The following is a 15,476-nucleotide window of genomic DNA, read 5'->3' on the forward strand; positions in this document are numbered from 1 at the left end:
TATTATTATTATTATTATTATTATTATTCCCATTGTGGGATGGAGGGCTTTATTTGCAATTCTGAGAAATGAATGAGCATGGTCATCCCATTTGCCAGCATCCTGATCAGTTAGCAGAGTCAAAGAAGATTATGAACTGACAGGCATACTGTTGTGAAATTTATACCAGGGGTAGCCAAGATGGTGCCCTGCAGATGTTGGACCCCCCCAACTCCCATCAGCCAGCATAGCCAACGGTGATGATGATGCATCCAACAACATCTGAAGTTGGATATCACTTTGGGAATCCTTGCCTTCTAACACATCATGGGCCAACAGGTGTCCTCCTCCTGAGTTTAAATCACAAATCATGAGAGCAAAGGTGAAGGGACTTCAGCCATTTTGAAGGGCTGGAAGGGAGACTTACTGGCAGATCAATGGCAGATATCTTCCTGATTATTACTGAGAGGCAGCCACCAACTCCCCACCCCCCAACTTCACCCTCTGAAGACCACTATGTGAAGACATAGTGTTGTGTTTGGGTGATTGTCCCTAAGACTCTTCAGGTGGGCATAGGTTGGTAGAACACAATATTCAGTTTTTGGGGAGTGTCCGTATTTTAGAGTTGGATTAGCAGTCTTAACAGGCATGCATTTCTGGTATTCTGTTGCTTTTTATTACTTGTCACTTGAAGGTGTTTGTTAGTTTCCTGTGAGTTGGGATGTCCAATTAATTATTATTGTGTGTGTGTTTTCTCTTTCTCTCTCCTTCTCCTAGGTAATGCATTTGTGGTGAGCCTGGCCCTAGCAGACTTAGTGGTGGCCTTGTACCCTTTCCCTTTAGTGCTCTCGGCCATCTTCCACAATGGCTGGTCCTTGGGGGATATGCACTGTAAAGCAAGCGGCTTTGTGATGGGACTGAGCGTCATTGGCTCCATCTTCAACATCACCGCCATCGCAATCAACAGGTACTGCTACATATGCCACAGTTTTGCGTACGACAAAGTGTACAGTTGGTGGAACACCATGCTGTACGTCTGCTTGATTTGGGTGCTGACGGTTATCGCGACGGTGCCCAATTTTTTCGTCGGCTCTCTCAAGTACGACCCGCGCATCTATTCGTGCACCTTCACCCAGACGGCCAGCTCCTATTATACCATTGCTGTGGTCGTCATCCACTTCATCTTGCCCATCACCATCGTGAGCTTCTGCTACCTTCGAATCTGGATCCTGGTGATCCAAGTGCGGAGGAGGGTAAAGTCAGAAGTCAAGCTGAGGCTGAAGCCAAGTGACTTCAGGAACTTTGTCACCATGTTTGTTGTGTTTGTGATCTTTGCCTTCTGCTGGGCGCCGCTGAACTTCATTGGGCTGGCTGTGGCCATCAACCCTTCCGAAATAGCGCCCAGGGTCCCTGAGTGGTTGTTTGTGGTGAGTTACTTCATGGCCTACTTCAACAGTTGCCTTAACGCAATAATCTACGGACTTCTGAACCAAAACTTCCGGAAGGAATACAAACGGATCTTAATGTCATTGTGGGTGCCGAGGCTGCTTTTTCAGGACACATCCAAAGCAGGGACCGAAGTTCAGAAGAGCAAGCCGTCTCCTGCTTTAAATAACAATGACCAGTTCAAAACTGAGACCCTGTAGATAAGGGGACAGTGGATGCGAAAGGGCGCCATTTTGCGAATTCCAACAATGCTTTTCTTAAAGTTGTACATCTTGTTCCTGCTGACCCTGTCCTGTGTTCTCCCCCACTGAATGAGCGTGCTGTGGCGACTGGAATCTCGTCTTCTTGACAACGCACCTTCTGTTTACATGTTTCTATATCTGATAGCTAGGTATCAATATGAAGTTGGCTTTGGAATACAGAAGAAGAAGGTAAACAAACCAACAGGCTGAAGCCAGCCGTGGACTTGGATGTAGAGACAGCAGGTCTACCAGGGTCCTTCAACGTTTGTACAAAATATGGTTCTCAGGAAGCAGAATGCTTGCACTGTCTTGTCAGGATGTGGTGTGGATGGTGGCTTCTAACAATTTCCCCTTCTCTTAGGGAAAAGAAAATTACTGACTGCATCTTCAGCTGAATGCTAGCCCTGTCTTACGTATAATACAGAAGAGATATTGTCCCCAAGCTTTAGGGGATAAATCCATTCATTTTAATGCAGATCAATGAAATCTGGACCTTCTGGAACTATGTGCAAACCAAAACTACAGCTATCATTTGAATTGACACTTCTCCAAATGGTGCTGTTTTCCAAGCAGAATACGCATATAAAGAAAAGCATGTATGAGAGGAACATGCATATTAGTAAAAAAAAATAATGTTCAAAAATATTAGGGGAAAATTATTGCTATAATGTGTGCATTAGTACAAAAACAGGCACTTAAATGAGTACAAATTTTCCATGTGGATTTATAATACAGTTCACAACATGATGCAGAAATGGGGCAAACCAGACTTGGGATGGGGGTGGTGGTGAGAAACTGACGCTTGCATATTTGTCTGTTCCAACTCTGAGCTGACATGGCTGACCTATATGCACATGGTGAACAATCGTCCAGTTTTGGCATCGCAGGAGCTTGTCCCACTGCTGTCATGAGATGGCATCTTGTTCTACTTGGGCATGATGGCTGCATGAGCTGCAGGCTGATACAACAATCCTCTTGCCCAACCTTCATCGCCTGCCACCAGGACAAGGCTGTAAATGGAATGGTAGCTCTGCTGCTCTGTGCCCCATTCTGCCCTCCGCAATTTGCAGCTGGGGTTTGGGTTGCCCCCTTAGACTGCAAACTTGTCTCAACCCCCAAAGAATCCTGGGAGCTGTAGTTTAACCCTCGCAGAGCTAGCATTCCCAGCACTTGTGACAAACTGCAGTATCCAGAATTCTTTGGGCTTCAGAAGTATTTGACATGGACTGAATCACGCTCATTGTTCGTTCATGGTGAATGTTCCCTTTTATGAGCAATACTTTGTTTTTCAACTGTAGAAAAACTGTATGTTCTTTGCCTTTTCCCTGCCACTTTACTGCCTAACATTGATTCAGTTCCTTCTCACAACCTCCCATCGTAAAGACACTGTAAATGCAAGGGGCAATTAATTCTGATACGGCAAAGAAGAAAAAGCTATTTTAGTAAATTTTGACAGAGGTTATATGTTTTTAGTGTGACTTTGAAACTCAGGAAGGATATACCGAAACTGTGTGGAGACCTCTGTATACTTGCATATTTAAGAAATTATCAGTTCCGTTTCGAAGATTTACAGAATTAATACCAGCATTTGAATATATATATATTTATACATGTCAGGGAAAGAAAAGAAAGCTGAAGTTTAATGTTCATAATGCAAAAAGGGGGGAACAGGGGGAGATGATGACAGTTTAGAGATCTACTGCTTTCAGAACAGAGAGATGTGTTCTCTCAAGCATTTTATTTTCTCTTAAATAATGGGTTTCCGTGAAGGGATTCTATTTATTGCCAACAGAAGATACACATGTGATGTGCATTTTGTTCAGCGTGTGCAACTGGCAATAATTCTGGAGCCTACGAAAGTCCTTATAGTCCCAAAAGACATGACATGGTTTCTGCCCATGGCGCAGAAGCCACACAGGAGCATGGGAGGACATTTATGTGCCATGGGCAGACAAATGTATTCCGCCCAGCAGCCAGGAGTAGGAATGGGGGAGGGATTTGATTTTGGGCTGCTTTTCGCAGTGGACCAACCCAGTCTGAGCTCGCTGGCAGACCAGAATGCTGATGCCAACCGTATTAAGCACATCTCCAGATTTTGCAATATAGTTTCAGTCTGGGAAAAGTGTGTATGAAAACATACATTGTATCTTAAGGATAAATGCATCGAAAGTGGCATATTTTATGTGAAATGTGGGTACAAAATGCAGGCAGCCTAAATGTGGACTTCGTGTCCGTTCTGACAAAAAGAAGTCCACGCAAAATGGGACAAGGCAGAGCTATGAGGTGAGTGCCAGTGAGAATGAAACAAGATGGAATTGGCAGTTTAGCTCAGCCCTAACTTAGAGATGGGACGCAGGTGGCGCTGTGGGTTAAACCACAGAGCCTAGGACTTGCCGATCAGAAGGTCGGCGGTTCGAATCAGGGTGAGCTCCCGTTGCTCGGTCCCTGCTCCTGCCAACCTAGCAGTTCAAAAGCACGTCAAAGTGCAAGTAGATAAATAGGTACCACTCCGGTGGGAAGGTAAACGGTGTTTCTGTGTGCTGCTCTGGTTCGCCAGAAGCGGCTTAGTCATGCTGGCCACATGACCCAGAAGCTGTCTGCAGACAAATGCCAGCTCCCTCGGCCTATAGAGCGAGATGAGCTCCGCAACCCCAGAGTCATCCGTGACTGGACCTAACGGTTCAGATTCCTGCATTTCAGGGGGTTGGACTAGATGACCCCCAGGATCCCTTCCGACTCTACAATTCTATGATTCTATGAATGTGGCTTTGCTACCTCTCTCCCCTCCCATTGGTTGAGGACATGTCTGAATTCAAACAGGGTTAACTTTTGTTTGTGTGCTTCTATTTATTTACTTTCAATTGGTGCATGAGGTGAAGAGTTTTAAAGAGACTTTTCTCTGTGCAGAAATAAAAGATATTGTAAATATGTTGTGAATCTTGTATATTGCATTTTTCTGCAGGACTTTCTCTTGGAGCTGGGGGAAAATCCTGTTTCCTAATCTGTTGGGAATTGTTGTTTTCACTGGCTGGTACTATGAATGCTATCATACTAAATAAAGAGGTTGCCTCGAGGTTTATCAAGCGTGCGAGGAATTGATGTCAAATTGTATAATGCGGCATTGGCTTTTTCTCCCCAGCTCCTTTGCTGTGCTATTAGCTACATCTGGGGCAATGAAGGACGGGGGATGGATAAATCCTGGCATTATGACCCGAAGTCTATTTTATTGTGAATATTTTGTAACTGCAATGGGCTTGAAATAACCTCCAGTGCTATTTTTAATTACATTGTAAAGGAAATCACTAATATGATGTAAGAGCGAAATGGTTTTCTTCTTGCTTAGTAGCAAGTTGACCTGAGCTTGTAAAACACAACGAGGGCGTGGAATATTTATGTCTCCGTTATGTGCTCGCCGGCAAATGATCCTGCAGTTTCTTCACCCGGCATAAGTCCTGGACCCAAATTTCAGGAGTTACGATGAGGTTTCAGCAGTTGTACAGAAACACTTCTAAGTGCGAATCTGCCAAGCTCCTGCACTTACTGAGTCGTGATGACGTGACTGAAATCTCACTGATGCCTGGAATGCTTCCACAAGGAGTTCATTTCAGGGCACAGAACATTTTAAATGATATCATTAGTAGATATGTTCGTGCTGTGCCAAATATTTCTTTGCGTTCTCCCCCACCCTAACATTTGCTGTCAATTCACAAGAAAAGAAATTGCATTCAAAAATTATCCAACAGGAGAGAACATTTGGGTAACATTCTCATGAACAGGGGGCAGGGTTTTCATCGCACTTTACCTTACTTTCAAGATGGCCAGTTTTTTGTTGCTTTTTTTTAAAAAAATGAGTATCAGTTCTTTTCATTTTATGAATCATCTTTATGGAAGTCTGCATTTATACTTCCTATAAACCTTGTGATGTCCCGGAAGTCTGGTAAGCCAGGGAAGCTGTCTTCACTCTTCTGGCAGCTGTCCATTGTGGTTATAGAAGTCATAGGATGCTACCTTCTACTGAGTCAGCCCACACTATCCTCAGCCACCACGCTATGATAAGGTTAACTCAGCCCCATACCCACTGAAATTATGAACTCTCCTGCAAAGGAGGTAGAAAAACAGAACCTTCACTCATGGGGAAAGAAAGTAGCTGAGAGGCACCTCACCATAATAAACAGAGGTACACTGGAAGTTCTGGCTAATAAAGACATTGTTTTAGCTAACAGAGCTGGGAAACTTTGCAGAAAGTTTCAGAAGGTCCTAGGTTTGATTCTTGCCATCCCCCATTAAAAGAAGGCTCAGGAAGGCTGTGACAGGAAAGAACCTTAGGAAGACAGGGAGCTGCCCATATTGAGTCATGCCATTGGTCCATCCAGCTCCATATTGTCTACAGCAAGGCCTACACTGGTCTACACTGACTGGCAGTAGACCTCAGATCAGTAACACTCCTCTCTCTGGAGAACTGCTGTCAGACAACGCTGGTCTAGAAGGGTCAATGATCTGAGTCAGTATAAAACACCTTCATGTGTTCTCATTGTGGTGGAGTAGCTGAAGCTTGGAACTCAAGGTGGCATACATAAGGTTTTAAGAAAGTCTTATTCAGGCAGAGAGGAGACCCAGATCTGCTTAGCGTCAGCAAGGTTGCTCTATCACATTCCCTCAGACCGTATCACAGATTTGTTTTCTCCAACCCCTAGCTTAGCCTTCTTTGTATGCATCATGTTCTAGCAGCCCACTATGAGAACAAAATACTGGACTACGTAGGGCCTTTAGTCTGATCCAGCAGCAACAAGAATTATTCTGGAACTCATTAATACTTTCTGTAAAGAATGCATTTTATTTGACCCGTTGTGGGTGATGAGTCGTTCACCATCTGATATGTTGTCAAAGCATGCTTTCCAAGAAGGAGGAAGGAGAAGAGTGGGGAAGGAGAAGAAGAAAAGCAAGAGTTCCCTTTGTCCCACACTAGGGGTAGCCAACATGACGTCCCCTGAATGCTGCTGGACCATAACTCCTGTCATCCTTGACCATTGGGCATGCTGGCTAGAGCTGAGAAGAGTTGAAGTTCAACAGCATCTGGAGGGCAGCATTGTATTGGCTATCCTGCCCTACAACCTTCTTCAGCAATGAGCAACCTCTCCTCACTTTTGCATACATATGTGCTGAATTGTACGATTTGGACCAACCTTCTACAACCTGAGCTTTCTAGATATTTTGGACTACTGCAGCTCCACCAGTCCAAGCCAACATGATGAATGGTAATGGGAGGTGGGAGTTGTGGTCCAACACATCTGAAGAACACCAGGGTAGGGAAGGCTGGACTGGCCAAACACCTTCATTAGATCACCCCATATATATTATTCTGCCACATTATCATCTGTACAATAATACGAAGGAGAATTTGCCATGTTGCTGTACACCCTAAGTCTTAACGTTCCACTTTCGGGGAGTGGTTGCCAGATCTTTCTGTGTCAATGTCTGTGTTGGGAAACCCCAGCATGTTCCACAGCATCTTAGGACATCTTCCAGGATGTCCTATCACTTTGTGGAAGTGTTGTGGTCTCAGCATGAACACCCTGCTTTGAGGTGGATATTCAAACCTTTAAAACGCGATTTCCACCAGAGACAGACCAGAATTAGCCATGTAAAAGCTTTTCTTCATGGTGAGAGAATGGAAGAAGAAACAAACGTTGAGCTAATTTGTTGGTGAATACAGTGGTACCTCGGGTTAAGAACTTAATTCGTTCCGGAGGTCCGTTCTTAACCTGAAACTGTTCCTAACCTGTGGTACCACTTTAGCTAATGGGGACTCCTGCTGCCACCGCACAATTTCTGTCCTCATCCTGGAGCAAAGTTCTTAACCCGAGGTACTATTTCTGGGTTAGCAGAGTCTGTAACCTGAAGCGTCTGTAACCCGAGGTACCACTGTACAGTGTTTCTCATGGTATGTTTTTACAAAGAAACTTAAAAAAATACGAGTTCTCATCTGGCAGGCCTGTTCCTAACCCAATAATTCCATCTACCATCTACTCTAGTCTAGAGATGGGAAGGCCTAGAAAAAATCTGGGGGGGGGGAATCAGGTTTCCCCTGCATTTCATACACACTGCATTTCATGCAATTTGTAAAACTACTCCACACTGAACTTTTTTTCAATTTTTCCAAAATTTCTTTTTTTTCTGGGGAAAAACGGGGGGGGGGCGTGTCTCATGGCATCAAAATTTCCATAAATTTTACATCTCTACCCTAGTCCCAGACTCACTAACTGTTTTAACTGAGGCATTAAAACTGTTCCCTCCACAATATTTCCCTCCTTCTCTCTTACTTGGACATTCTGTAGTTCAAACTAGGCCTCACCGCCGTCCCATAGGAACTGTAAATGAAGCTTACCATGTATACCTAACGTCCACAAATCTGCACATTTTGTGGAAGATGGATAGTATGTTAGCAAACTGTTGTTCATTGAAGGTTGTCCATTGCTGCTTTTCATATGTATCTCTTCTTCTCATTGGGGAACCCCTTCCAAGGGTGTCTCAGAACACAATTTTGCAAAATATTGCTTTGGGGAAAACATAAGTTCTCTGATGCTTAACCATCCTGATGCACTCAGATATTCAGACCTACTTTTTGCTGGAGTGCTAAATCTCTACCTGGGTTGTACTACTTTAAACTGTAGTGGGGGACTCATAGCACTGGACACAAACAAATCCCTGGGCATAGGAAACTATATTTCAGGTAGAAGAGTAGCTTAGGAACCTTTCTCCCTGTTTTCTACGCGCTGAGATTTCTTTTTAGGTGAAGGAGAATTGGATCATACAAGCCCCTACCAGCAAGTCAAGGACCCCTGGACAACTGTCCAGTCAAAGGTGACTATGGGGTTGCGGCACTCATCTCACTTTCAGGCCGAGGGAGCTGGCGCTTGTCCACAGACAGCTTTCCAGGTCATGTGGCCAGCATGACTAAACCGCTTCTGGCACAACAGGACACCATGACGAGTGCCAGAGAGCATGGAAACGCCGTTTACCTTCCCGCCACAGCAGTACCTATTTATCTACTTGTGCTGGTGTGCTTTCGAACTGCTAGGTTGGCAGGAGCTGGGACAGAGCAACGGGAGCTCACCACATCGTGGGGATTTGAACTGCCAACCTTCTGATCAGCAAGCCCAAGAGGCTCAGTGGTTTAGACCACAGCCTTCGATGCAGGTTTAGTGCAGATGTAGTAAGAACTAGATTTCAGTGCTGCATGCACCACATCTGAAATTAAGGTGACATCTGAAATTAAGGGCCATTCTGCTTGCCTTGGAACCTCAGTTAACTAGGAAGTGTGTGCAGGTGGAGAACAGAAGCCCAACATGAGAAGGGCGCCTTCTTAAACATTGTCCATGCAGGGTCAATCTTAAGCCACACTGCAGCGTTTTAAGACTGTGCGTCAAAGACATTTACCTATTTGAAATGGGGTGAATCGCCCCATCATCTGCCGTTCCCTCCCTCCCTCTCTCTCTCTACCCCTTTGCTCCCGATAGCATGGAATGTCAACTGCAGTGCCAGACTGAAAGTGGACTTTTCACACTTTGGGAATGTTTTGTACAGTTAGCAACTATAAACTCTAGAGGCGTGCATGTTCAGCTCTCAGCACTTCAAACCTGGATTCTTCAGTGCTGCTGGAGGCAGCTGCCAGGCAGCGAGCCTTTGAACAGAAAAAGTGCCCCGACGGCACAGCTAATAGCCCTCACTGCTGTATACCATCGACAGACCTGGCACTCTCGTTGCGACGCAATGCGCCTACTCTGTCCTTCTTTCTACCACAATGTCTTCTGTACTAGTAAATACCATTTGTAAGTGATTCCAAGGTGTGTGTGTGTGTGTGTGTGTGTGTGTTTGTGATATATATGCCTGATTCTGCAACATGCATGCATCCTGATGTACGCAGGGGCCTCTGAAAGACTGGCTTCCTTCTTCATTTAAATGGAGGGAGCAGGCTGACATGCTCATTCCTCTCTGTGGACAGTTGATGATGAGGATTAGTGCTTTTTTCTGGGCGTGCTCAAGGGTACACAATACCAGCACCTTTCCCAACCAAATGTTTAAATTGTGGCATGGTGAGTAGTGGTACCTTTTTTCCTAAAAATAAAAAGCACAGTACCATCGTACCTCGGCTCCCGAATGCCTTGGGAGTTGTACATCTCGGCTCCCGAACAATCAAAAACCAAAAGAGACTGTTCTGGTTTTTTAATGTTCTTTCGGAAGCCGAATGTCCGACGGGGCTTCCGTGGCTTTCGATTGGCTGCAGGAGCTTCCTGCAGCCAATCAGAAGCCGTGCCTTGGTTTTCGAATGTTTCGGAAGTTGGACCGACTTCTGAGGTACGACTGCATTATTAGAAAGAGAAGCTGCTGAATTGCAACTTATTACCAAACTTAAAACCATGGAGAGACCTGGTCTGAACAAAGACATTGGATTCTTATCTCATTATACATGACAAAGCCATTTTTCATCTTCTCACCCCTTGCTTTTTCCTGTAAGACCTATTGCAGTCGTTAAGAGTCGTCAACAGGCTCATCACAGCTATCTGCCAATCACCCAATCCCACCACCCTTCTGAGTAATACCCCTCCCCACCTTCTCACTATATAGAAGGGTCTGGTGACTTCTGTTTCAGTGTATCTGAAGAAGTGTGCATGCACACGAAAGCTCATACCAAGAACTAACTTAGTTGGTCTTTAAGGTGCTACTGGAAGGAATTTTTTTATTTTGTTTTGACTATGGCAGACCAATACGGCTACCTATCTGTAACTGCATTATTATTATTATTATTATTATTATTATTATTATTATTATTTTCTCCCCATTCTTTTTCCCTGCTGGGACTTAAGGCAAGTTACAGATAAAAACAAGAACCGCTAAAAAATATGACAATCAATCATTAAAATGCAATTAAACAATGGCAGAATTAAAGCTATATACGTATATAAAACCTGTTTTAAATAATTCCAGTACAAACATCATGGTACCAGCCCTTTCATTAAAAGCAGGTGATTCCCAAAGCCTGTTGGAACAGGAAAGTCTCCCCCGGCCACTGGAAGTAGGACAGGAAGGAGGGAGCCAGTCCAGTTTCTCTGGGGAGGGAGTTTCAAAGCCTGGGAGCCACCACCGAGAAGGCCCCCTCTGCTTTGAAATGAATGCAGAAGAGAGGGGACCGGATCAAACAGTGTGTGCAAAGCGGCTGGGGCTGTAGGATATCCACTGGGGTATCCACCATGCTGCCCTCTAGATGTGGTTATGAGTATATTTCTCATAATCCTTGAGCATTGGCTTGATCATTGGTTGGGGCTAGTGGTAATATAAGCCGGTCAAATCAGCTGCAACTGGGCCAGTCTGCTGTTGGGTGAGGAAGGAGAGCTGAAATGTTAACCTGGTTCAGTGGCGTAGCGTGGGGGTGCAGGGGGGGCCAGCCACACCGGGCGCAACATTTGGGGGGGGGGCGCTCGCACTCACAGCTCTCTGCCCCTACATGGCTCACTCACTCTCTCTCACTGCAGTGCTGGCTGTGCGAATCCGATCTGAGCTGCCGGGTCGCTGCCCACTGTGGAGGGGGAGGGTGCCAGGTGTGCGTTGCGGAGCGGAGCGGAGAGAGAGCGAGGGAGGGACTATCTGGGGGAGGGACAGTGCAGCGGCCGCCCAGCGCAGCGCTGAGCGCGGGAGAGAACTACACCCTACCAGCCCAGGCAGCAGCAAGAAGAAGCTGGCAGCGGCGGCAGGTTAGGGGTTAGGGGCGCAAATTACTTGCCTTGCCCCGGGTTAGGGGGCGCAAATTACTTGCCTTGCCCCGGGTGCTGACAACCCATGCTACGCCGCTGACCTGGTTAAAGAAGAAATGGAAATTCAAACTTGCAAGGTCAGGCAATAAAGAGTTACTTGCTTCTTCTGAGTCCCTAGCTCAGCCCTAGCTCAGCAGTAGAGTATTTGCCTTCAGTGCTGAAGGTCCCAGGATCAGTCCCTGGTGTCTCCAGGTAAGGCTGGGAAATGTCTGCAATCCCAGAGGGCTTCTGCCAGTCAGTGTAAACAGTGCTGACCGTGGCCGGATCTCCATTGATCTCATAGAACATTATATTTGAAAATGTTAAAAATGTTTGGTGCAGTTTCCCATTGCTGGTGGCTCGCTGCTCTGCAGCACCCCCTGGTGTCCCATTTTAATAACACGTTTTTATAATGTTATAAACGATGGGTGCAGATCCGCCCCAAGATGGACTTGACGCAAGGCAGCATCCTCACCTCTACTGCATAGACAATCAAAGACAAATTGATTAGTTAAATATATTGTTCACTTTTGGATGTGAGTGAATTATTGTGTCACTTAGGGATTATGTTTGCTTTGTTCTATTTGCTAAATCAATAAATTTGTGCACCACCCTATACCCGCAGGTCTCAGGGCAGTTACAACCTAAAATCGCAAAATTGTTTTATTATTGTTTGAGTCTCTTCGGAGAAAAAGGTGGGATACTTATTTTTAAAATAGTAAATACCGTATTTTTTGCTCTATAAGACTCACTTTTTCCCTCCTAAAAAGTAAGGGGAAATGTGTGTGCGTCTTATGGAGTGAATGCAGGCTGCGCAGCTATCCCAGAAGCCAGAACAGCAAGAGGGGTTGCTGCTTTCACTGCGCAGCGATCCCTCTTGCTGTTCTGGCTTCTGAGATTCAGATTTTTTCCCCCTTGTTTTCTTCCTCCAAAAACTAGGTGCGTCTTGTGGTCTGGTGCGTCTTATAGAGCGAAAAATACAGTACATGATCTCAGTCCAATTCCTCCATGCACAATTCTCTTCCTTACCTTGAACCTTTGGTTGTTGCATTTGCAGCATATTTTACAGAGCGGTGGGCCGTGCAGCCCCAGCTACTAGATCAAGATGGAAATTTCTGCTTGCAGCAGAATTGTGCGCATGATTCCCGATGTAGCTGAGGTATGCGCAGCGCATGCGCACCAGGTTGCATGTTCACAAGATATCCAGGTGCACATGAGCAGCCATGGATCTATAGATCGGGGCGTGTGGCTCAGACATACCGATTCTTCCATAAGTGCCACAACTCTGTGTCGAACTATGGCAGAGCAATCTCAGAATCTGTTCATGCCTTCATCCTCCCAGAATTTCTCAAGACTTGTAAAGCAACTTCTTCTTCATAGCCAACTGTGCGCAGAAAACTAAATTAAATAAAAATATTCTGCTATTTCTCCAAAGGACTGGACAGTTTGTTAAATTTGTAAGCCTTTATTCTGCTTTGGGTTTCGTTTTTTAACCAGAACTTGATTGGCATGCTGCTTTTTTTGTCATGGATGTTCAATGTTTTGTTCAATTTATTAACCTTTCCTCTGTAATGTTCAACATTTATGTTTTTTCCTCCTCTTGGGGGAGGCGGGACAAAGGGATCTTCATTCTCTTTGAGCAAAGAAACAAATTCACTTCAATTTTGACATTGTTCTCCTGAGTAAATATTATTAAAAACTCTCTCAGAGAAATTCTATGCTTTCTTCCTTATGTTTGATTATGCTTTATTTCGGACCACTACAAAAAGTACCATATCCACATGGTCATTTATTATGGCATTTATAGCCTGTCTTTTCTCTGAGGAGCTCAAAATGGTTCTCCTGATCTTCATTCACCCTGGTCTCCAAAGTCCTAGTCTCACACACTAACCACTACACAACACCACCTTATTTTGTCACACAGCCTAATAACAATCTAATTTTGAAACCATCTGATTGGCCTATAAGGAAATTCTGAATGAATAGAAGTATATACCCATGGGAGAGTTCTATAAAGGCAATACAGGATAGATAGATAGATAGATAGATAGATAGATAGATAGATAGATGATAGATAGATAGATAGATGATAGATAGATAGATAGATAGATAGATAGATAGATAGATAGATAGATAGATAGATAGATATCATGGATAGGCAAACTAAGGCTCGGGGGCCGGATCCAGCCCAATCGCTTTCTCAATCCAGCCCGTGGGAATCAGCGTGTTTTTACATGAGTAGAATGTGTCCTTTTATTTAAAATGCATCTCTGGGTTATTTGTGGGGCATAGGAATTCGTTCTTTTTTTCCTCCAAAATATAGACTGCCCCCCCCCACAAGGTCTGAGGGACAGTTGACCAGCCCCCTGCTGAAAAAGTTTGCTGACCCCTGTGATAGATAGATAGATAGATAGATAGATAGATAGATAGATAGATAGATAGATTATAGATTATAGATTATAGGTATAGGTGTAGGTATAGGTATAGGTATAGGTATAGGTATAGGTATAGGTATAGGTATAGGTATAGGTATAGGTATAGATAGACAGTGCACAATGCCTTTGATCTGACTTGATCCATACACAGAAATATGGTCATTTGTAGACCTGTTAAAAAATGTGCCAATCCAAGCCATTGGGGGGCCTATAGCAGTGATTCTCCCGAAGACCTCTGTAATCAGGCAGACATTGTTGTTGTTGTTCAGTCATTTAGTCGTGTCCGACTCTTCATGACCCCATGGACCAGAGCACGCCAGGCATTTCTGTCTTCCACTGCCCCCCTCAGTTTGGTCAAACATGCAGGCAGACATGCAATGGGTCAAATAGTTCTAAAGTATAGGGAAACCAATCATTTAGGGCTTTTTTTGTCAACACAAATACAGTCATACCTCGGGTTGAGTGCGTTCAAGTTGCACTCCGCGGCAACCCAGAAGTAACGGAGTGCATTACTTCCGGGTTTCACCGCTTGTGCATGCGCAGACGCTCAAAATGGCATCATGTGCATGCGCAGAAGTGACAAAAAGCGGCACACGCATGCGCAGACGTGCTGTCACTAGTTACATTTGCTTCTAGATGCGAACAGGGCTCCGGAACGGATCCCGTTCGTATCCAGAGGTACCACTGTCCCTTGAATTGGGCTCAAGGATAAACGGGCAACTCAGAAATCCAGAGATCCAGAAAAGAAGGAAGATAAGATGTCTGTCTCACCCAAATGTCTATCTAGCCCAAAATCTACACAGCTGCCAACTCCACGTCTCTGAGAAATCCATTGGCAAGGCTTGAAGGCAGAAGGCATCTCCCTCTTTTGCTCCTCACCTACTGCTTTTCAGAGACGCACTCTTCTGAGCATAGAGTTCCAACATTCACATTGTGGTGAATAGTTCTCTGGGGAGAAGGATTGATTCCATTTCTAAACCACTCTGAGAATCGTAGCTCTCTCAGTCACTCTCAGGACCCTTGAAAAGCTACCGTTTTTGTGATGCTTTAGTGAAGCCACGACTGTTTAAAGTGGTATAATACCGGGTGGTTTTAAAAGAGGATTAGACAAATACATGGAGAATAAGGCTTTTTTCTTCACCCGGTGTTATGTACTGAGTTGAATAGGATCCAAAATGCAGCAGTCTGATTGGTCCTAGAACAATAGGATCCAAAATGCAGCCGTCTGATTTCAGGGTGCAATACCCGGAACTCTCCAGAACTCAGTTTCAGCACTTCCCCGGTGGGCACCATTGCCACTAGAAGGGAGGTGTTCATGGTGAGTTCCAGCACTTCGTTTTCTAGAAAAATAGCACTGGCGTCCAGTGTGCATCTTGATGGCCGTTGTAAGAACAGGATGTAGAACCAGATGGGCCATTGGCCTGATTCATTTGTATGTCCTTTGGACAGTCGTACCTTGGAAGTTGAACAGAATCCTTTCCGGAAGTCCGTACGACTTCCAAAACATTCAGAAACCAAAGCACGACTTCTGATTGGATGCTTTAAGCTCCTGCAGCCAACCGGAAGCCGCGGAAGCCCCATCAGAC

The 15,476-nt window shown here is 44.9% G+C and overlaps 1 protein-coding gene across 1 annotated transcript in view; it reads left to right on the plus strand.

Annotated features, from left to right (window-relative positions):
* MTNR1B (melatonin receptor 1B) overlaps window positions 1–4,334 on the plus strand; it is a 38,140-nt gene extending 33,806 nt beyond the window's left edge. The window contains exon 2 of the mRNA XM_079973996.1: window positions 757–4,334. Coding sequence (XP_079830122.1) covers window positions 757–1,625 — 869 coding nt within the window. The 3' untranslated portion in view covers window positions 1,626–4,334. The remainder of the gene's footprint in view (window positions 1–756) is intronic.
* Window positions 4,335–15,476: the final 11,142 nt, after the last annotated feature.

This window comes from Podarcis cretensis (genome assembly GCF_951804945.1).
Source record: "Podarcis cretensis genome assembly, chromosome: 4".
Lineage (NCBI taxonomy): Eukaryota > Metazoa > Chordata > Lepidosauria > Squamata > Lacertidae > Podarcis > Podarcis cretensis.